The 23,292-nt window shown below is 37.0% G+C and overlaps 1 protein-coding gene across 1 annotated transcript in view; it reads left to right on the forward strand.

The window, feature by feature from the left end:
• Positions 1-23,292, forward strand: part of TBC1D22A (TBC1 domain family member 22A) — a 155,773-nt gene that overhangs the window by 16,775 nt on the left and 115,706 nt on the right. The window contains exons 5-8 of the mRNA XM_042815968.1: positions 9,153-9,223; positions 14,114-14,242; positions 15,164-15,226; positions 18,796-18,910. Coding sequence (XP_042671902.1) covers positions 9,153-9,223; positions 14,114-14,242; positions 15,164-15,226; positions 18,796-18,910 — 378 coding nt within the window. The remainder of the gene's footprint in view (positions 1-9,152; positions 9,224-14,113; positions 14,243-15,163; positions 15,227-18,795; positions 18,911-23,292) is intronic.

The following is a 23,292-nucleotide window of genomic DNA, read 5'->3' on the forward strand; positions in this document are numbered from 1 at the left end:
ATGTTGAGGACTAACTGTAAGAATGAAATAGCTGGAGTATTTTGGTAGCCTGTTGTTCCAACTGTGCCATCTGACTTTGTCTTTCAGTTTGCCTGCTTCTTCTTAACACGTTATTTTTGGTGTCTTTACATCAGTTGGAATTCATTCTTGTTATTTTTGCACCATTCATTGACATCCATCCTTCTGTTTTGTGAATCAGTTGGAATAATGTCATATTTGGGGGAGAGGGCGATATTTTTCAGGAAAGGAAGGAAATAAGAATTTTGGTGGATGGTTTGGAGGGGAAACAGCTTCACTGTGGAGACAGCTGACACAGGTTAGAAAAGCAGCGCTTCACTTTTCCAGCCTTTTTGTATGTTTGCTTCCAGATACGTGCTATCTGTAGTATAAGCAGCTATGAATTCTCAAGTATTTTTGAAGCTGAGATGTGTCCCAGGGTACTGAGCTTCTGAGGCCATCAGGAGCCACGTAGCTCTGGTGACACTGCTGAAGGCTGGATGCTCGAGCATGCACAGAGTATTTGTTGTATGTCAGAAGGGGTGCAGCATGGGATGTCATGGGAGCTAATATCTTGACTTCAGTTGTGTCAAGGCTGTTTATAGAACAATATCTTAACTGTTTTCTAACAGTGCTTTTCTAGTTTCTTGTTCGGATGATGGAAACACGTTCTTTTCAGATGTCTCAATGAATGGCTTTTTTCTTTGCATAATACCTTCTTGGAGTTATTTTCTGCTTCTGACTTTATTTTGGTGTTTCTTTTGTGTTCTTGACCAATTAATTTCTAACAGTGTGCTCCCTTGAATGCTCTCTGTGTTACGTATTAGCCAGTATGAAACTTGTGTGTTTTAAAAAGAAGTAATTTTATCATTTATTATACTTAGAATGCAACTTCAGTTGTCTTATTAGCTTTACTACTTTCATATAACTTCAGGTGGGTTTTCGGTTTCAAGGTACTGGAGAATATGAAAGTACTTAGCACTGCTTGATGAGAAAGTCTTCAGTAGGAGACAAGAGGAAAAGGGAAGAACCAAGTGTTTAAAAGAAAAGCTAACGCAACCTGGATCAAAATATTGTGGTGAAGTGCCATCTTGCAGACTGGTACATAGTATTTTAGTTCTGAGATAAAAACATAATGATCATAATGATTTAGTACTTCCTAGCTTGTTTTTTAATGGAGACTCATGGATCTTAAGTGGAGTATGAATGCAGATACTTCAGTTACATGTTATCATTTGAAATTACAAAGTGATCTGATGGGAAATTTTTAAGGATAAAGCACGTCTTATGCATGTGTTTCAAATAAAGCATGTGTGTAATTCATGTAATAGTGTTGTTAGAACCTAACTTCACTGCAGTTTTTCACCTAAAATGGTATTTTGTATATATGCTCTGGTTTGTTCTTATGCTCTGGTTTGTTCTTTTCTTGTTACTAGAGGCATGTGTATTGTATGCTGCAATAACCATATTAAGGCTGAGTGGCTTTAGAGTATCTTTTTTGTTCCCCTTGCTTTTGTTGGGAAGGACAGGACTTCTCTTTTATTCTTTCTTTCCTTTTTTTTTTTTTTTTTTCTTCTCCTGTTTGGATGGTGTTGAACCTTCAAGGGAAAGCATAATGTGAATTGATGCTTTAACAATTGCGATGCACAGGAGTCAGACTGTATGCTTTTTGGGTAATAAGCATGAAAGCTTGCTGCTACACCTGATAAGAATTCATGCATAACCTCTTTTAGTTGTAATGTGTGCTATTTGTCAGTTGGAGAATGCTTGTTGAGCTTGCTGTAATGAAAAATTACGACCAGAATTTTGTACATTGTTGGAATAACCTGAGATTCTGGAATTTTGGAAGACTATAAAATAGAACATTCTGTTTGCACAAAAATGGGGTAATGGTCTAATGGGCTAATGGTGTATGATGAAACTAACTTAAATATCCATTGTGCAATCATCTTTCTAACGTCCTGTACTGAAAGCAATTACCATACCTCTTATGGAAGCAAAAACAGCAGTAAAAGCCTTGAGAGAAATTCAGAAGGATTTTCTATGACGTGACAACAAAGTAGAGATTATCAATTTTCAGATAGTAAAGATTATCGAATGCAAGAAGACAGCCTCCAAAAAAGCTAATTTCTGTGTCAAATAAGGGGAGTAGAACAGGGTATCAGTCCTGTCAGTGCAGGGAAACCCTGCTAGAAAAGTTTGAGAGAAACACCTTGCAGAATGTTTAAAGGCAGCAGGTGATTGTTTTCCCAAATATGTTTGGAAAAGGAACACAGCCAAACGTTTTGTAGGCCCAGCAGACAATCCAGGTGTAAAGGAGCACCCGGAGAGGAGAATGCTGTGGCAGAGGATCATAAACAGTTGTGTTCAGCATGGAAGGATGTGGGGAGCTTTTTGCTTCTATGCTGTGGAGGACTATTCCAAGGATCTGTTTCAAATTAAGTGCTGTGCTGTAAACTGGAAGTGCGTAGCCCTTTCTGTATGTTTTTTTCCCGCTTTGAGAAAGAGCAAGAGCTTTGAAAATGGGTATCATAGGGTATGTGTGTTACTGTTTGGAACTGTAAGACGAAGCTCTCCTTACTTGAAGGAGATCTGTGTTCATTGCAGAATAGTGTCAGGAACAAAACTGACTTCTCTTAAAACTTGGTGAGACATAACACTGTTTCTCCTTTCTCTTTAAGGAATGTTATTTCAGTGAGGACTACAAGCATTTATTTATTGTTATTTTTGAAGCAGATGTTTCATTTGAAGATGTGTAATATTTTTAACTCTTAAAACTATTCTTGCATGGTTCTGAACGTACAAGGAAAGCTCAGCTGTATCAGAATTTCTATTTATAGTCTGACTTGAATAAGCAGTATTTCAGTTCATGCTTTGCATGGTTCCAATCTTTGGTCTTAAATGAGTTACCTAACAGAATGTGGTATATTTGTGCTTTGTTATTTGTCACTGATTTCATATGCTCTGCATTATCTCATTCTGACAGTAGACTTACCTTTTTTTTCCTTGTTTTTGCTTGTATTTTTTAATTTTTATATATATTTTTACTTCTTTGCATTGTTTGCAAAAATTTTTTACATTCTTTGCAGTTGTGGGATTGTTTTTAGAGATTGGTACCCATTTTTGTGCTGGGTTCTTAGATTTCTACTGGAACTGAAATAGAGTTGAGGGAGGAGAAAAAAATAGTGTGAAGTATTAGAGAGCTTAATGCAATAGAGTGACAATGAGAAATTGCATAAAAACAATACAGCTTCACAGTTGCAGCCTACTTTCTATTTACTGTATGTGCTATGCTTATTACTTATTAGTGAATATCAGTAATATCAGTAGATAAACTTGAAGCTTTAGTGAAGTGATTTTGTGAAAAATCTGTAAATTAATGCACAGGATCTGTTTCCTTTCAGTCAGCTCGCCAGTAACACAAATAAGTCATAAGAGGTGAAACAAATATATTCATGAATACTGCACAAGGACTGGTGGAGTGGTGTGATGATGCACAGTTGGAGACCACTTTCTTTTGAAGACTTAAGGCCCTTATTATTAAGCTAACGCTGGAGTTTATTATCATGTTCCAAGGTAGAGAGGAAATGCATGTGTGATTTTTAGATGTCGTATTCAGTTAAGGCAGATTTTCTCTTTTTATTCATAAAGTACACAAAATACCATACTTCTCATATTGTTTATATTTGCCTACCTTGCCTCTGCTTGCTCTGACAGATTTTCTGCCCTTTTGGCTTTCAGAAGAAAATGGCCAGCAACGCTGTTACTTAGGGTTTTCTGCTTAGTAGCTCAGGGATTCGCTTGATACCAAAGCCTGGTGAGAATAGAAACTTGTTGCAGATGTGTTGAATGCTTGTCTGCAGCCCCAAGCTGCTGACTGTGCCTGGGTCTGAGACTGAGCTAATTCACTAGGACATGAAGAGCTGCTGGATGTGGTGTGAGAAACTGCTGAACAAAACAACCACTGTGTGAGAATATGACAGAAATTGTCACTAGCACCACATGGGGATGGTCCTTCATGAATAATTTAGGGAGAATTATGTGAGAAATATCCAAACAATGCCATTACTTGGAGGGAACAGTGAGTTGCTTTGCTGGTTTTGTAACATTGTCCTTTTCTATGCCTGGGTGACCATGGCAGAAGTAACAAAGTTAGGTATGGTGTAGTGAGATTGGGACTGCTGGGTGATGAAGTAATTGGTGTGGTATGTTAATTTAAGACAAGTCTAAGTTAGAGAAAGGTGAAGTAGAAGGATGATTACATCAAGTAATAGCAAAAGGGGATAAAGGAAGCAATCATTTGACCAGGTATTCTTGGGGGAGTACCTATTGGCCATCTGGTACTGACGATAAAACCAAACCTGTTAAGACCATACTGTGTGAATCAAACTTGTTTTGGCTGTCAGGAGGACTTGAGTGTGGTGTTTCTTGGCTGATGAGGGAACACTGGGATGTGTTGAGAATCCTGGAATCACTGTGTTAATGCCTGTTCCAGGCCTGTTGTGGCAATCTTGACTTCTGTGAGGGTAGAGAGGCCTTGCTGGGAGGTCTTGACAAATTAAAGGACTGGGCAATTGCCAATTATATGAAGTTTAATGAGAGCAAGTGCCAAGTTCTGTACCTGAAACAGGACAACCCGAGATGTATGTACAAGCTGGGGAATGATAGACTGGAGAGCAGCCCTGCAGAAAGGGGTTTGGGGTTCTGGTTGATGACAAATTAAGAGCCAGCAGTGTGCCCTGGCAGCCCAAAGGGCCAACCATACCCTGGGCTGCAGCAGGCCCAGCACTGCCAGCAGGCAAGAGGAGCGCTTGTCCTGTTCTGCTCTGCACTGCGCGGCCTCATCTCCTGCACTGGGTGCAGTGTGGGTGCCCCAGCTTTAGAGGGACATAAAGCTATTAGACAGCGTCCAGAGGAGGGATATGAAGATGGGGAAGGGTCTGGAGGGCAGGGTGTGTGAGGAGCAGCTGAGCTCCCTGTGTTTGCTCAGCCCAGAGCTGAGGAGCCGAGGGGAGGCCTGATGGCTGCAGCTCCTCACAGGGAGCGGAGGGGCAGCGCTGAGCTCTGCTCTGTGTGACAGCGAGAGGGCCCGAGGGAACGGCATGGAGCTGCGTCAGGGGAGGGGAAGCTGGGGGTGAGCGAAAGGGTCTGCACCAGGGGGCGGTGGGCACGGAACGGGCTGCCCAGGGCTGTGGGCACGGTGCGGAGCTGCTGGAGTTTGAGGAATGTTTGGATGCTGCTCTTAGACGCAGGGTCTGCTTTCGTGGATGGTCTTTTGCGGAGCCGGGAGTGGTGGTTCATGTGGGTCCCTTCCAACTTGTTCTATGATTCTGTGATTCACACTGAAATGAGGTGGATATTGAATTGCATGTAAATCAGATTAATAATTCCGTCTTCTGCTTGCTTAAGCAAAATTAACAAAACTGTAAGGTCTTAAACTGTAGAATAGGAATTTACAGTTTGCCTTTTAACCTTGATCTTCATGCCAGACACCTGTTGCAAAGCTGAGTGTTTCTGCTTTTTGGAATGCAAAGGCTTTGTTTTAACTTGGGCTTACTGGATAGATTTCTGTATAGGGCCAAAGATCAAAATCTTCTGAAGATGATTTCTTAATACCACCGTAATGTAATAACTTATTTGTTGAATTATTTCTGTGCTTTTCTGCTCCTACCAACTCTTCCCTGTGTCTCCCCTTTCAAAAAAATTAGTTCTTCAGTGCTAATCCTGGAGAAACAAAAAGCCTGCTCCAAATGGTAAGGTACTCAGACTGCTGTTTTAAAATGGCTGCTTGCTTTTCATCTTCTCCTGATTTTTTTTTTTTTTTTTTTTTTTTTTTTTAATTCTTTCAATAGTCCATCTGCTTTTTTTGCAACTATACTTAATGAAGCTTGTTCCTTTCCAGCTGTGCTCTGTATCACAGTCTTGCTGTGTGTCATGGCAGAGCTGTTGGTGTGCTTTTTTGTTTGTTCTTCTTCCCTATCTTGTGCATTCTTGTGTTTTCTTCAGAATCCATCTGTGGCTCTTTTCCCATTGTTCATGACATCCAGTAGTCTTTTCCTTTAAAACTATTTAACATCAGTCCTTCTTTTAAATATTATCTTTAAATGTATGATCCTGAGTACTGCTACAGGAAATTTAGTATCGGCGTTCATGAATCACTTCTGATTGGAGGAATTAATTTGCTTATTTTACGTGTGTGTGTGTGTGTGTGTGTGTGTGTGTGTGTGTTTCCCTTTGAATCCTTTGTATTCAGTGACAGCGTGCTTCCCGTGTAGTTGCTGTGCTAACCTGTGATGTAATGCTTTCAACTTACACTTCACCCTCTTAATCAGTGTTGATAGTCTGTTCAAGTTCTGCTTTCATTGTTACTTTAGCAGTCTCACACGGTAACTCTAGTAGTATCACTTTTTTTTTGGTGTTTCTGCTCTTTTGCACATCCCATAGTTTTCCAGTGCCAATAAAATCCTATATATGAAGAACAAGGGAAGAGTTTGCTGGGATTCCTTGGGGTTTTGTAAAAAGCGTGCTTTAGGGTTTCTTCTACCTCGGAAGTACTGCGTGCTTTTGAAGGCATATGATGATTCTGCTTATGTTTAGCTTCAACTCTCACTGCTTTTCCTGATTTTTGATACAATGTATACACTTTGTATGTATTTATTTCATTAAGCCATGGAAGAATAATACGTTTCTACTGTAAGTTGCCAAGTGGGCAAAAACTCCTAGATTCTTGTCTTTGTTCTTTTTTTTTGTATAGTTCAGAGGGAGAAGTAATAGAAACAATAGCTTTACTCAGTAACTCTCAAGCTGATAGTTAAAAATGAATGGATTTTATATTGTAGTATAAGGAAAGCACTGAGATGAAATTCATTTTCAGGTGGAGACAAATCTTTTTAAAACACATTCAAAGAATAATTGTGTTTACAATCACATTCACATTTGATTATTTTCTTTCAAAAATTATAGGAAAAAGAAGAGAGATGTGGCAGCAAAACTGCCCGTGGTGCAACCTTAGAATTAGTTACCTTAAAATTCTTAGTTACCTTAGAATTAAGTTAATTATTAGGAGACTGAAAAGAACCCAAACAAAACAAAACAAACGAACAAAAAAAAAAACAAAAAAACAAATAAAAAACCAAAAAACAACACAAAACCCTCAAGATAAAACTTTTTGTTGAGACGTTATTGCAAAATGTTCAGTTAAATGAAGATAATGAAGCTTAGTGGGGGGAGAACATCACCAAACAAACAAAACAGCCTGCAAAATCTGTTGTCTAGACTTCAGTTTTAGAAGCCTTGCCAGTAATGCAGTATTTAAGTTCTTTACAGAGAGAGTGGTGAGGTGCTGGAACAGGCTGCCCAGAGAGGTTGTGGATGCTCTGTCCCTGGAGGTGTTCGAGGTCAGACTGGATGGGGCTCTGGGCAGCCTGGTCTGGTATTGAATGTGGAGGTTGGTGGCCCTGCCTGTGGCAGGGGGTTGGAGATTCCTGATCCTTGAGGTCCATTCCAACCCTGGCCATTCTGTGATATTTCAGTGTTAGTGATAGAAAACAGCCAAGCTGGCGAAAGGTGGTGTGACATCAGGAATAACTGCATTGAGTTGAATCTTTTGTGTCTTCAATAGCTCTGGTGTATTTAAGTGTTGTCGATATACTGGCTTTATTTTGTCATTGTGAAACTGAGTAGGATTTTATTTTTCCGGACATAGTTTTTGTTACAGCCTTTAGATTATAGAAGGGCAGGGAACATTTGGACTTTTTGTGTTTGTTTTTTCCTTCCAATGTGTATTCTTGTTCATGTTGATGCATAAGTATAAAGAGGTACAAAAATCATTAGGGGAGCTCAGGATTTTGGGCCTCAGCATTTAGTGGGTGCTGAAGATACTTTTCTATGGCTGTAGAATCTTCAGCTTGTTGGAAGTCAAATAAGTCACTTCACATTTGTTGTATTGTTGTTACACTTCTGATATTTGATGTTCAAGTCTTTGGTTTGCACAAGGTTCAATTTATCTTTAGTGATGCTTGGTATGCTATTCCTAAATTGTTACTTATTTTGCTGTTGTATACAATATACCTCTAAATGAAGTTTGTACTGATAGTAAAAAAAAAAAAAAAAAAAAAAAAAAAAAAAAAAAAAAAAAAAAAAAACACCAAAAAACAACAAAACAAACAACAACAAGAAACCAAAACACCTTGATTTGCTTGTTCTTGCTTTAACACAGTATCACCTTGTTCTCCTTGAATTTTTTCTTCTATTATAAAGATAGAAATTTGTTACTTTAAAAATAGAACTACGGAATACACTCACTGGACAAGTTCTTATTGTAATTACTTTGTTCTGTGCTTTTTTATTTAAAACCTTAGTTGAAGTACAGAATCTGGAAAACATATTCACTGGAATATAGATAGTGAGTTTAAAAATACAGAACTAATTGGAAAAAATATATTAAAAGAAATACATAATTTTGTTATTCTGTGTTCTTTGGCGTGTTAATAATTTGAACTTGTTTTTACCCTGATTTCCTATTCCGAGTAAGAAGAGCTACTACCTGAAGTAGATACCTAAAGAATATTGTTTCATAGGGACACTTTAAGGCATCTTTTGTCTTTACATTATCAACGATTTTTCTGTAACTTTTTTTTTCCTCCACAATAAACAGATTTCACAAAAAATGTGTGAAATCTCACAGATTGCTTTAGCTGGCTGTGCTGTCTGATGAAGAGCTTTTGAGAGAGGAATGCAGCATGCAGAATGAAAACATAACGCTGAACTAAATTCCAGCGTGCAAACATAAAGTGTATTCTGCTTATGTAACTGCAAATCTCATTCTTAATTCGGATCTGCATAAGTTATTATGCAATAAAGCTGAATCTGTCTTGCATATTAATATATGGCAAGTATATTTAAAAGAAAAAAACAACAACTGGGCAGTAATTCAAAAAGCTACCTCATCACACAGTGCCTGTTATCACAGTTATCCCTACGGGAAGTAATTATCCACTGTCTTATTAATTCTTTAGAATTGCCATATAATTTGATTTCATTGGACTTCATAAGAAGACTTAATATAAACAGCTTTTTGCTAATTTGAATATATCTATGTATATTGAGAATAATTTTTTTTTTTTAGTTATCATAAAATATTTTTCTTTTAATAGAAGAATTACGGAAATTGAGTTGGTCTGGAGTTCCCAAACGAGTTCGTCCCATTGCATGGAAGCTGCTTTCAGTAAGTTTTACTTTTGTCTTCTTATTTAGCAGTAATGGCTTTCTTCAAGAATTGCAGATATTTTTGCCTGTGTTGTAATCCGTCAGTAATACTTGAAAGCATTTTCTTGTTGCTGAACTGTAATAAAAATTCTGTTCTTTGCTCAATTATAAGATGAATTTGTCAAAGTGAAAGGAGGAGAATGAGAAGTGGTAATAAATCATGCCAGCTGTGTACTTTTATTTTCAGCCTGGCTTTCTGTGAAAGCAGGACTTATGTGATAAGTAGCCTCTTTCAACCAGATTTGAGCCAACATTGGAGACTTGAAAGACAAGTGAATTCCTACAGTTTTCTTGAAAATAGGCGAGCAGTGAGGAAGCAGAGGCTATCTGTGTCCCACAAAAGGCTTTCATCTGGCTTGACATTACAGTAAGTACTAGACTCTCCGCAGGAAGGATTAGCTTTGTATTGAGGAAAAGCTGTGAAAGGAGCTTGGGTTTGGCTGGTTTTCTTTTTTCTTTTTTTTTTTTTTTTTTTTTTTACTTTAGTTTCAGGTGAACAAATCCAAACAGCTGCTATCAGTTACTTTGTGGCATTGGATCTCCTCCTCTTGGGCTTGAGTCAATTCAGGGAACCAAGCTGCTTGAGAAGCTGATCACTTGTTTGCTTTTGCCTCAATGAGTGCTGGCTCAGAACCTCATCTGGGGTTCTGCATTGGAGGTGGGAGGAGTTTGGAAGTGCAGTAGCTTGGGTGCAGATTGAAATACCATGGAGCAGCAAAAAAAACCCCCATACTTGAGTGCTTTAGACAAGGCAGCATAGGGAGCTTATGGGAACCTGGGGTTTGTTGGGTTTGATGTTGCAGAAGTGAACCTTTTTATTTCACTGTTTGTGCTGTTATTTATAAAGGGCTCTGTTGCAAAAATACTGTGTATTCCTGGCAGGAATATTTCTGGTATCAGTCTTTTCAGCTGTAAAACTTGTCATGGTAAGTGGTTGTTCATGTTAGCTGTTTCTTTGTACAAGGCTGAGAGAACTTGCAAAAATGTTTGTATTAAAGAGAAGCAAAAATCTCGTGCTGTCTGCTCTCTGGAGACTGTGAAAGACACTTTATCAGCAAATCTTCATGCATTTAAGAACTCTTTAAAATTCTGAGTTATATACACAACAGTTTAACACTATTGAATTTTTCAGAGAGTAGACTTAAATAGCTTTGCTTTTTATAGAATGAATTCAGCAGGGAACGTGAAGTATTTACTTCACATTGAGTTTGATTTCCAGTGACTGAAAGAGTCTGTCTTGCTAATGAGTTCCACTAAATTTGCAGCTTAGTTCCACTGATTCAAAATGTAGATGCAGCTTCTTAATGGCAAATATTTAGTGCTAACTGAGATTAAGTGGGCATTGTACAATATATTTTAGTTCTGCTTCTAAAGTTGTCCAACATTAGACAGTTTTATTTTTTGAAATTTAGGATGTCTATTGTAAAATATTCAGTCAGAAATTCGGGTCCTGATGGATGAGAGACTGAACATGAGCCAGCAGTGCGCTCTGGCAGCTCAAAAGGCAAATGGGATCCTGGGCTCCATCAGGAGAGGGGTGGTCAGCAGGGACAGGGAGGTGATTGTCCCTCTCTACTCGGCTCTTGTGAGGCCCCATCTGGAGTACTGTGTCCAGGTGTGGAGCCCTCAGTACAAGAAAGACATAGAGATTTTGGAAAGGGTCCAGAGGAGGGCGACTAAGATGATCAGGGGGCTGGAGCACCTCCCCTATGAGGACAGGCTGAGGGAGTTGGGCTTGTTCAGCCTGGAGAAGAGAAGGCTGCGGGGTGACCTCATTGCAGCCTATCAATACCTGAAGGGAACCTACACCCACGAGGGGAGTAAACTCTTCAAAAGGGCTGACAACAGCAGGACTAGGGGAAATGGATCCAAGTTGAAGGAGGGAAGATTTAGGTTGGATGTTAGGGGGAAGTTCTTTACAAGGAGAGTGGTTAGGCCCTGGAACGGGTTGCCCAGGGAGGTTGTGGATGCCCCGTCCTTGGACGTGTTCAAGGCCAGGTTGGACGGGGTCCTGGGCAACCTGATCTGAATGTGTGTGTTTGGTGGCCCTGCTAGGCAGGGGGGTTGGAACTACATGATCCTTGAGGTCCCTTCCAACCCGGGTGATTCTGTGATTCTGTGAAATTTACAACTTACTCAAAACTGACTTTGAAGCCTGATTAAGCTGAGGCTGAAGGGTAGGTTAAGTTCCAAATAATAGTGTTAAAATATTTGATTAAAATATTTTTTTAAGGAGAAAGATGAAATTCAATGTAGTGCTGAAAAGCCACTGCTATCACGTTTACTGTTAACAGTTTGAAAATTTACATGATTTATATCTGAAGTATAAGGAAAACAAACAAACAAACAAACAAAAAAAAAAAAACCAAAAAAAAAAAAAAAACAACCAGGCATCGCATCCCTAGAGAACAAGCAGAATTGTTCAGGCCCAATGTTGTTTTGAATAGCAGCTATGGCTGCCTTTGGAGGGAATTTGATAGATAAGCCCTCCACCAATTTATGCCCTGATGGTATTTTGCCATCCTTACCTACTTTTAAAAAAAACCTTAATTTTGTAAAGTGAACGGGAAACAGGATGTGTCCTACTGAAAGATGACTTCAGTCTTCAAAACAGAGTAATGGCAGAAAGTCTGCTGAGAAAATATTGGTATCCTTGGAACAATCACATTTGATCTCACAAATGAATTCTTTTCTAATGGAGCTAAGATATCCTACAGGAAAAAAAAAAAAATCAAACTGTTGAGAATAAATGTGAAGCAGAATTCAATATTTAACTAAGTTCAGAGCACTGGGACAGGATATTAAGTGTCAGTCTGAATCTTGAGGCAAAAGTTAAGGGGATGCAATTTGAAAATAGCCAGAATCAGATGCAAGTCAGTACGTCTTAAAATAAATGGTTTTGCTAAAGCAAGTATGTGTTAAGCCATCTAGAATGTAATATTTGTGCTTAATTTCTTGTCATGTTATAAGAAGGAATTATAATACAGCATATTTTTAGTTATTTTAGTACAAAGATATTTACATAAGCAATTGATACTCTAGTGTGTGGGTTTTAATTTTACTGTTTTTGGCAGAACGGTGTAGAAATGGGATTTGATGTTGGATTGTTGGAGGAGAGTAATGAAATCCAGGCATTTATCCTCAGTGCGTTTGATTCTATTGTAGAATCAGAAATTGTAGCACATTACATTTACCCTAAATCTGTTTTTACTTGTCATGTTAAGGACTGAGTAAGAAAGTTGTTTTGATAGCTAAATGCATAGCATCAAATTAGTTACTTGGGCTATGGCACGTTGTTCAAGTGCAAGCACGTGCTGCAGTTCTAACATCATAGAATGGCTTGGAATGGAAGGGACCTGAAAGATCATCTGCTGCGTGAGCTGGCTGCCACCCAGCAGCTCAGGATGCCAGGCCCACCAAACATGGCCTTGGGTGCCTCCAGGGGTGGAGCAGCCACAGCTTCTTTGTGATTCCTCTGAATGTTCTGTGATGTTATGAGGATTTAATTTATTATTATTTTTAGTAAGAAAACTCTTGGTTGAAAAAAAACAAACTTGCTTCCTGTGTTTTACTGATTACTATTAGTATGATGATGCCTGAAAACATGAAAGGAGAATTTTTGTAATACTGGCAAGAAATAATTTAAGTTGATATGAATAGCAGATATTAATCTTTTTTTCTTGGGTGGCTAGATCTCTATTAAAGCCATTTAGGTTTACAGAGATTCTTTTCCAAAGTGTAATTTTCAAGTCTGCCATGTATGTAAAATATGAACTGACTTTCTTTTTTTTTTGCCATATTATGTTTGAAATCAAGCTACACACGGGAAAGCATTAGCCATTCTTGAATGCTGAAGAAATCTTTCAGCAGGTAGTAACATGAATAATGATCCTTCTAGTACATTCAATTCATGTAATAAGAACATTTAATAGCAGTTGTAGTTCCTTTCTTAAAGTGATGACATGGTCATTTGAGACTGTTTTGAAGTGGCAGTAGGTTGACAGCCTAGAAATAGAGATCAAACTGGACAGAAGAAAATGAGAATGGATTTTTGTGGGAGGATGGGATCTTTGGTAGATTGGACGTGAGCTCATTGAAGGACAATTCAGATACGTATTAACTGCATATCTGACGAACAAATTCCTTAGCATGACTGTACCTTGTGGAAAGTAATATTTATAAACTACTTTTAGGAAACAACTAAGGCAGTATGTACTAATGAGCTTTATATCCAAGAGTCCAGTTTGTGCTGAAACTTTTCATAACCTCTTTAGATGAAAAGAAAACTTGAAATTATTATTTCTGTAACTGAAACAGAGAGTTAAAGTAGCTAGAATATTTGAGGCTTTTCAGTAAATACACCATCATATTATGGTTTTAACTATAATTTAAACAAGTATATTTGTAAGTGTCATTCATACTTCAGAGCAACTCAAGTATGCATTTTATTGAAAAATTGAATAAAATTCCTGAAATAAGGGCCATGTGGGGATGCAGAACTTAATGAACTCAAGTAGCTTCACATTTCTCTGAAATTGTTTTGAACTTTTTTTATTTGGAAGGCAAACGTCTTAGAATTCTTGATGAGAAACTGCTTGGAAAGATGAAAGACTTGAAATGTATTATTAAAAAAATGTTTTTTTTTTCTGTAAGGTCTTGGTTTCTGAACTTTTGTATTCAGTTACAATGATTAGAAAACTGATTTCCTGAGCTATTATTCAGACCAAAATAGGATTGCATTGTACTACATTTGTTCATTAGCTTTCCTGTTGCATATAATCAAATGCTAACTGTCCTTTTTGTGAAGCAGAGTAAGATCTTTTTCATTTCTTCTTTTTTTATTTTTCAGGGTTACCTGCCTGCAAATGTGGACCGAAGAGAAAGCACTTTACAAAGGAAACGAAAGGAGTATTTTGCATTTGTTGAACAATACTATGACTCCAGAAATGATGAGAGTCATCAAGATACCTATAGACAGGTAAAACAAATACTGAATTACCTCTTACCAACGTTAGATCTGTTAAGGAGCTTGAAGAGATCGTTTTTGAAATTTGCTATTGCTTTTATTTATTTTCTTAAGCTTACTTGATAATCAACTGGTCTAATCAGTTGCTTTCCTAGAATTTGGAAGCCAAATTAAGTCTTTCTCAAAATATGAAATACTTCAGTTTAATACTTAAAATAGTAGATTTCTTATAATGTTAGCTTTTGTCGTGCCATGCTTGTGGCTGTACCATTTATTCTGTTCCATTTAAGAGGAATAGAGATTTCCTCTGGCCCTCCTTCAAATGGCTGAGAAGATAGTACCACACTGACTGTTCCTTACTGGCTCCATATTCCTGCTTAAGAAGTTGAAACTGTATGATAAGTAATTAGCTTAAGAGTGTCCAAATTTCTTGCCTCTCCAGATAAGCAAGATAACTTCTCTTGAAGTTTTGTATTAAAATAAATGATTTGCATCACAAAGTACTGACTTGAGCACTCAGCCTTACCTTAGACTTCCTTAGGACAGATTAAATGTGTGTGCTGTAGTCAGTTGCACATGGCTTTACACATATGTAGTAGTTACGTTGTTAGGCATAGTTGCACTGAGCCAAGGAGTATTGATGATATAACTACAGTTTGCAAACAATCAGCTTTGGTGTAAGGATCTTAAAATGTGAAAGAAAATAATGGTTTCCTTTTCTTTTTTTTTTTTTTCTCCCAGTTAATAGTTTAAATTAATAATGACTTAAGTATTTGGTCCTATAGCTTTGAACTAAATCCATGTTATTTCTAAAATAATAATACAGTGGGCTTATAACTAATAGTGTAAAACTGTAAGTTTGTCTATTTTTTTTGTGACTTAAAAATTGTGCTGTTGGCTCTTTTTACAGTATTCTTGCTTCTGTCTAATTAGATTCATATAGATATCCCGCGCATGAGCCCTGAAGTTCTAAGACTTCAGCCCAAAGTAACAGAGGTAAGAATTATATCTGAATAATGTGAGTTTCAGGTGACTCTTTTAATGAATTTGAATCACATGTATGTGTTTGGAACTAATTCATAGCGTGGTTCCTTTTTCTGTATCTGTCAAAATCCTTTAAGGGTTGGAAGCTCTTATTGTAGATTATTCTACTTAAGAAATTCTCTTATCTTTGAGTTTAGGAAAACTATTGTGAATTTGACATTTTATGGAAATAAGTCATTATGAGATAGATCTTCCTTTTAAAATCAGTCTGATTATTTTTATGGCAGTTGTGTAGATTGTAGGAGGGGGTTATTGGAGGGTGCCAAGCAGAATGGTAGTGCTTGAGCCAGGAGCAAAACTTTTTTACAAAAACTCAGAGGGTGGTGACACACTGGAACAGGCTGCCCAAGGAGGCTGTGGATGCCCCATCCCTGGAGGCATTCAAGGCCAGGCTGGATGTGGCTCTGGGCAGCCTGGTCTGGTGGTTGGCGACCCTGTACTTAGCAGGGGATTGAAACTTGATGATCATTGTGGTCCTTTTCAACCCAGGCCTTTCTGTGATTCTGAGTGGAGTCCCTTGAAAGAGGAGGAGAGGGTTGTTGAAGGTCTTCTCACATATAGTTTGACCAAGTCTGCTGGACTTCTCTGTTGTGAATACTTTATTTTAAAGATCAGTGACTGTAGGTGTAGGTTTAATTAACGTGAATAGTAAAATTCAGTAGCCTATGATTTTATATATTTTCAATTCTGGTATTGTCTCTAATTGAATTAGGTTGAAATGGATGGTATATGCCTATTTCCCTGCTATGCTTGCGTTATTTGGGAGAAGCAATTTTGAGGAAACAAGATTGAAAATTACTTCATAAAATTTTCTTCACTTCTTTTATTGGTTATTTAAAGAGAAATAAAAAGCAAATTCATAGACCTTTCATGATTAAAGCTTTAGGGGTTTTGGAGTTCCTTTGGGGTGGCAAAACCCACAAGAAATTCAAAAATCTGCATTTAAGCTAATGGATTCTTCTTATGTATATGAATACAGTTCTTAATGTTATCGTGAATGAGAGTTAAAATGAAAAGAGAATAATTGATTGGTAATGACATCTCCTGAGATGTGGTGGTTCATACTAGAAAAGTAATTCCAGTTTCTGTTGCTGGCTTGGAAATCAAGAAGGAAACCTTTGGGGAAAGTGACTTTTTTTAATGAGTGCTATTTGAACACAGTGATGAACACTGTATAGAAACTTAAATCAGGCTGCCTTTAAGGTATTCAGTGCTCATTTTTTGTGATTCAAAGCAGTAAATGAAACTTCATGAAAATGAGCAGGAAATTGAAAACACTATTTTAGTGCATATTTGTTGAATTTCTGATTAGATGCATTTGGGGAAATTAAGTCTGGTTGCCAATTACTAAGTGATCCTTGCTGCTCAATAATTTACTGTTCCAAAAAAATTAATAACCCTCCCTTTACCTTAGTTTTCATATCTGGATTTTTAAAATGCTGTGAAGTCCAGGGGTATCTCAGTTTGAAGTGCAATCTGTGTAAGTTATCTGATTCTGAGGAAAGGGAAGGGAATGTTGGTATTGTAAATGAGAAATTGTTTGACTTAACTTGCCTTCTTGAAAAGCACTGTTTTTATCATTTCTGCCATGAGTATTTTGATAATTATCTACTGATTCTTTTTTCCTCATTATTTGTATATTTTTTTAATCCCACTATGTAAAAGTAAGAGTTTATAGCTGAGAAATAAGATTCTTGGCTAATGAGAGCAAGGGAATATTTTTGAGAATGCGCAATCGAATACCTGCTTTTCTGCCTGATCTTCTCCTCAAAACTGAAACTAGACCAAGCAAAAAAAAAAAACAAAAAAAAACCCCAAAAACAACCTGATGTCACTTCCCACTTGTGTTTTAAGTTGGATGATTCCCAGCACGATTCTTAACTATTCTCTTACAGTCTCAATGGTTTCATTTTTCGATGTAGCTGTAATGGATCAGCTTGGGCTTTTGTTGCATTAGTTGTTGCATGATGCGTTAGGGCTTTGTTTCAGTACCCACAAAAGCTTTTCACTTCTGTTACTGTTGCCCATCTTCATTGTTCTGTGGATTTGCAGCACTTTGCTCTTGTGTGTGCCAGGGAAACTAGGAGCTGGCACGTTAAGGAAAGTTGATTCTGAATGCATGAGGCAGGAGGGTGGATGTTGATGCTTGGAACTGACTTTCACAGGGAAAAGCATAAACGTGTTCCAGCTTCAGGTAGCACATATGGAAGCCTGTAATGGATCTTTCAAACACCTGGATGCGAGTCAGATATGCCTAATCATTTCCCTACCTGAAAATGACTGTAAAAGGGATTGAAGATAAAGGATAAGTTTTATTTAAATCCAAACTGGAGTAATTCAATTCTGAAGCTAACAAATGCTTCAAGTGAGAAAACTTGTAAACTTCCTCTCTTTATTGTGTCCATTCTGGGCAGATCTCTCAAATCATTGATTTCTGGGTTTGTAGCAAACTCTACTCAGTCTCCTCTGAGAGACTCCTCCCCTTACAAATTCTCTTCCTTTTTATTAGTACTGCAGCCTGCTATTAAAACTGATTTAGTCCTTTTGCTTGGTGACCTCTCATGCCTCTGCTCTGCTTCCCTGCCTGTCTGCACCCTTTTTTTTTTTTTTTAATCACATCTTCTTTGTGAAGAGCAAACTTTCTCTTTGTTTCACAAGGTTGTCCTTGATTGAGTACTGATAATTAGGGCAGAGCATGTTGTGGCTTCCACAGTGCTGCTCATGTGTGGCCTTCTGAAGCAATGTACTGTTTTCAGAAGTGAGCAGTCAGGAGGAGATTCTGTCTGTCACAGACCTAAGTTACGGTGGCTGTAAATTCTATGATTGTCCTGCATCATGTTCTTCTCATGCTGTCCATCCTATAGTCAGATTGTGTATGCTGTGGCCATTGGAGCTTTTCCTAAGAAATGTGGTTCAAGGAATTCAGGAGCTGATACTTATGTGATAAAGGGTTGTCTTATTTCTACCTTTCCTGATTATTTTTTTGTCTGATGTTTTATTAACTGGTATTTGTGCTTCTGAAGTCTAAAACTCAGTGCTGCAGTATTAAGCAAGCATAGCTAGTAAGGACTTTATTTTTTGGCATGTTATTCAAAAATTCTAATTATATTAAATACTTCTTCCTGTTGCTTAACAAGTAGGTTATTACATTGAGAAAATACTTGTTTCAAAGGGATATATGATCATGAAAGCATGATTTAATATTTCTGTGTAATGAAGAGGAATTTTATATCACTGGAAAAGCTCCAGTGAGTAATTGCTGCTCTGTTGTAACTGAATTACATGCAAGTCTGGTTTTAACATGTACTAATACCCTGAAAATGCTTTTTTAAAAAGTAACTTAGAAACATAATTAACGTTGGCAGTTAATTATGAACATAATTGTTGATGTGTGCTTTTATATATGTTACTATACTTGTAACGATGTGACATCGGGTCTGTTGTGAACTTTTCAAGTGTCTTGTTTAAAATGTGCTCACCACGTGGTAAATTATCTGAGAGTTTCTTTAACTCTTTTTCAGATCTTTGAAAGAATTTTGTTTATCTGGGCTATCCGTCACCCAGCCAGTGGATATGTTCAGGGCATAAATGATCTCGTTACTCCTTTTTTCGTAGTCTTCGTTTGTGAATATATAGGTAAGATTTATCATCATACTGAATTATGAGTTGGAACTGGTTTTTGGAACAGCGCATTTGTCTTAGTATGAATAACATTTTGGAATAGCTAATCAAGGCATAATTAGAGACATGCATTTTATTTTAAGTATTTTTGTTACAAATCTGTATGGATCTTTTAAATATATACTGAGAAGTGATCAGATTTTGTGTGAATACTCAGTGGAGTTCAGGATTCTTTCAGATATTTGTCAAAAAAAAAAAAAAAACCAACACCCCAAAACCAACAACAAACCTAAAAAGCTAACCAAAAAGCACTCCTAAAAAGCTCCTCCTAAAAAGCTAACCAACTAATAAAAAGCACTGTAGGCAGAAGAGTTGTCTTTTATCAGATCTGGAAGTTGGCAAAAGGACAGTCCAGCATTGCTGTCATCTTTATTTCTTAACTACAGAGCTGCCCCGTTTCCCTTTCTCTTGATCTTTTCTTTTTCTGTGATGGTTTAATTCTCTGTTTCTCTCTAATTCATACGTATCCAACCCACTGGCTTTATGTTTTTGTTGCTCTCTATTTTTGTTTTAATGAAAGATATTATAAATACGTTTGCTTTACTTATACATTAGCTATATTTTTATATGCTGCTCAAGACAATTTCTCTTCACTCAATGTAGCCTGGGCAAGCCAAAAAGTTGGATGCCCCTCTTCTGATTCATATGTTTTTGTAACAGTTTTAAATTTGACATATTGAATAATCTGATGTGGAGGAAAGAAACCCCCCCCAAAACATTTCCCTTGCTTCCTCCATTTGGTCCTTTGCAAAAAACCAAAAACCAAAAAACAAACAAACAAAAAAAACACAAAAAAAAACCAAACCAAAAAACAACCCAACCAACAAAAAAAAAAACTTGTCAAACCAGGAAAACTTTATTGAGTGGCAGGGAAATGAAACTAGAGAACCTAATGAAGTGGATCTGTGGCTGAAGGAGTGGCAAACTGGACCTGGAGGTTGAAAATTAAGGCAGCAGTAATGAAATTTCGTTATTTAAGAACTCCACTTTTGTAAGATTAAGAGCACTGATACCAGTGGTAGCATAAACAGTTGTATTTTTGTTGAATGTATGGCTGTATATGTAGTTATGCTTTTTTCAGATTTGTTACGTAGGAAACCAATTAAATGCTCATCTCTAGCACGTTATTCATGTCTTACTCCATGGATTAGTATTTAAGTCTTTATGAACATTAAACTTGCTGTTGATCATTAGCAGTAATTCAGTTGGCATTTCAGAATAGTTTGTTAGCAATTTGAATATTATAACACATATAAAAGGTAAGGTTCAATAGTATAAAAAAAAACAAATTGTTCAGCCAGCTTGAATTAAAACTGCTTTCCTTCTGTTTCTATTTGTCATACACACATACCATATCAGTGCTTATGTATAAATGAGCAACATGTTGTCTTGCTACTTCAGTGAGAATCTGTACAGTGGATTCTCCGTCTTCTGCTGTCTGTCCACAAGGTACTCATCGGTGTCTTAATCCAGATTGATTAGATTTAATGAAGGACAGTTTATCCTTGAGTGGATGAAAGACTACTCATTTACTCATTTGCATGGCAACACCTCTCGCATTGTTCGTTTCTTCTTTCATAGGGGGACATTTCATTGCTAAGCAACTAATGAGAACTACTGCTGCTTATTCCCTAATCATCTCTTAAGCAGGGTAGGGGCCCACTCCTGAGAGTAGTTGCAGTTTCTGCCTTTTCCTCCCTCATTTGACAGAAAATGGAAACGTTCTTAATGATCCTAGAACAGTAGGATCCCTAGTAGACTTTGGGGTTGCTAATTGAAATAAGAAGCTCAAATGAGATGTGATTAGAGAATTGATATTCCATGTTAAATAGACCATTTAATTAATATAGTAAATAAATTTGTCTTTACCACCAACTTACATTTGGAGACCCTGGTGATTGTAAATGTATTTGCCAGCTTGTCAGTATATTCATATAACACAGTATTGCTGTATCAGGAAGTTTGCATTGAAGGAAGACAGAATTTAAAAGCTAACAACTGTTAAAGATGAATGCCTCTGAAAAGGCGTGAATCTCAGGAAGCTATATACTGAAAGCTCAATTGAAAGGTGGTATCTGTGTAGAGAGAACAATACTGAATTGAACTATTTTCTTGAATGTGTAAGTGGTCCTGTCTAAATGCTAAGAGCACTTATTTCCCTCAGTGACATATAAAGAGATTCTAAGATTTGTCTTTAAAAAACCTTTTCTTTTGAGTCTTTCAAACATAACCAAGTTGTACTGAGTAATCCATTCAAGTTAGAATGAGTAAGAGTGTGGATTTTACTTAAACTTGAAATACAGACATAAAATTTATGAAGTACCTCAAAAACCTTGTGGTTTGTAGTAAAATTTTAGAAGTATTCAAAACTCTGAGCATGAATTGTGTTTAATTTAGATACGAAACATGCAGCATTGTATTTATGTCTAGCAAAATGATTAGCTGTTAATGTATTTAATATTTACTTTTGATTTTTCTTTTGTTGTAATTTTGGGCTCTGATTTTTAAGTGAGTGTTGGTATGTACCTTAAATTGCTTTATTTATTGCTTTACTTTGTTGTTTTTGTCGCAGTTTTACTGAAACATCTGTGTTGCACTTCTGAGTCATGATTCATCCTGTTGAAATTAATAATAAAGCCTTTTATTTTGGGTTTCTTCTGTAACAGGAAAAAAAAAAAAAAAGACAAAAGAGATTCCAAAGGTTTATTAAAGATTAACTGCAAGTTGTTATTATTAATAATGCCATTAAAACAAGTCTATGCTGATTAGGTTATTTCACAGTATATCCTGTTTAGTCAACTATTTTGTTGAGATAAAAACCCTGCTTGTTTTATCTTTGTGACAAATATATGAGAGAGACATTAATCCTTCATCTCACATCACAGCTGTGCTCTGCTACAGATGTGCAAGCCTCTATTGGAAGTGCCACTGAAGAACTTTAGAAGATTGATATAGCATGTTTAGAAGCGATAACTTATTCGCATAGTAGCATATTTCTCATTTGAATCTGAATGCCAAAAAATAGATTCATTGATCTTTTTATAAGGATCGAAGTCAGATATTTTTATGGATAAACTTCAGCGTGTGGTTTCTCACTTTTAGAGTAGGTTCAGTGACAGAATGTAGGAATTGAATATTTTAAATGCTGAGAGTATTCTTACACTGCTGGAAAGGTTGCAAGTATGATGAAAGAGTAACTTGGTAATGTCTCATTAGTTCTCCACTCTGCAATAAAAGCAGAATATTGTATCATTTTCAGCAAGATAAAACTGGTGTCAAACCAAGCCAAGAGAGGCACAACTGCAGATACAGAATATTTTAAAGAAGAATGGTAGTCTTGCTGGCTCCTGCTGGAATATGATAGGCTTAAGATTTCTGGCGTAAATTAGGAGAAGAATGAATTTAAATTTTAGGATTTTTTTAACAACAAGATTTGGTGTTGATCTAATGTTTGTTTGTTTGATTTTTCCATTGAGAAGTGCTAATAGTTTGTGTGCTTATTCTGCTGTGATATAGCAGTTTCTTTGGGATTTCCAGCATTGGTGGTATGGGAAAACTACTTCATGTCAATCCTAACCTCTTATATGACATAGCACTAATACATTCTCTGATTTTAGGATTAATGCTAATTAATTTCATGGTAAATTTTTTACGTCAAACTGAATCCTGTCCATTTGGATACAAATCTAGAGGCATTTTTTGTTATTGTGTTAAGATTCATTATCTGACTGCTCCCTGTTCACTGACACAATGTGAACAAAGAAATTTTACACTGGATTGGATTTTCTGTTTCAAGCTGCCAGACACTGTTCTCTTTATACAATTCTGTGTTATTTGGAGTTCCTGTTGATCTATGTTGTTTCTAAATTTTGCTGTTCTGCATGGTAGCTTTTGATTTCTTACTCATGGAGTCAGCTATGTTCTGTTGCATTTCATATTTCAGTAGTTCACTGGGCCTCATGTGTACACCTAGAACCACATGGAGGACCTGAATTTACTCCCATCCACAGAGAAAAAAGATCAGGGGAATCACCATCATAAGGACACATCTCAGGCCATTGCTAAATGGGGTAGCTGTATAAAATTACTTTCCAACAGCTAACAGTGTTGGATCAAGGAAATCAGGAGTTAACAGCAAGTCAAGGGCAGAAAATGAACACTATTGTGGCACTTCATCATTTTATATCAGATAAAGAGCATCAAGAAAAATGAGGCTGCTGAAGACTGGAATGATGCTCAAGATCTTGCCTACAATTTTCTCGCAATAAAGGAGCTCAGGACGATTTGAAGATGCTCACGAGAACTCGTGAACTGAAAACTTTGGAAACAGCAGTCTT

The sequence above is a fragment of the Centrocercus urophasianus genome, unplaced genomic scaffold (genome assembly GCF_019232065.1).
Source record: "Centrocercus urophasianus isolate 14NV4802_14NV808 unplaced genomic scaffold, USGS_Curo_1.0 seq_15, whole genome shotgun sequence".
Lineage (NCBI taxonomy): Eukaryota > Metazoa > Chordata > Aves > Galliformes > Phasianidae > Centrocercus > Centrocercus urophasianus.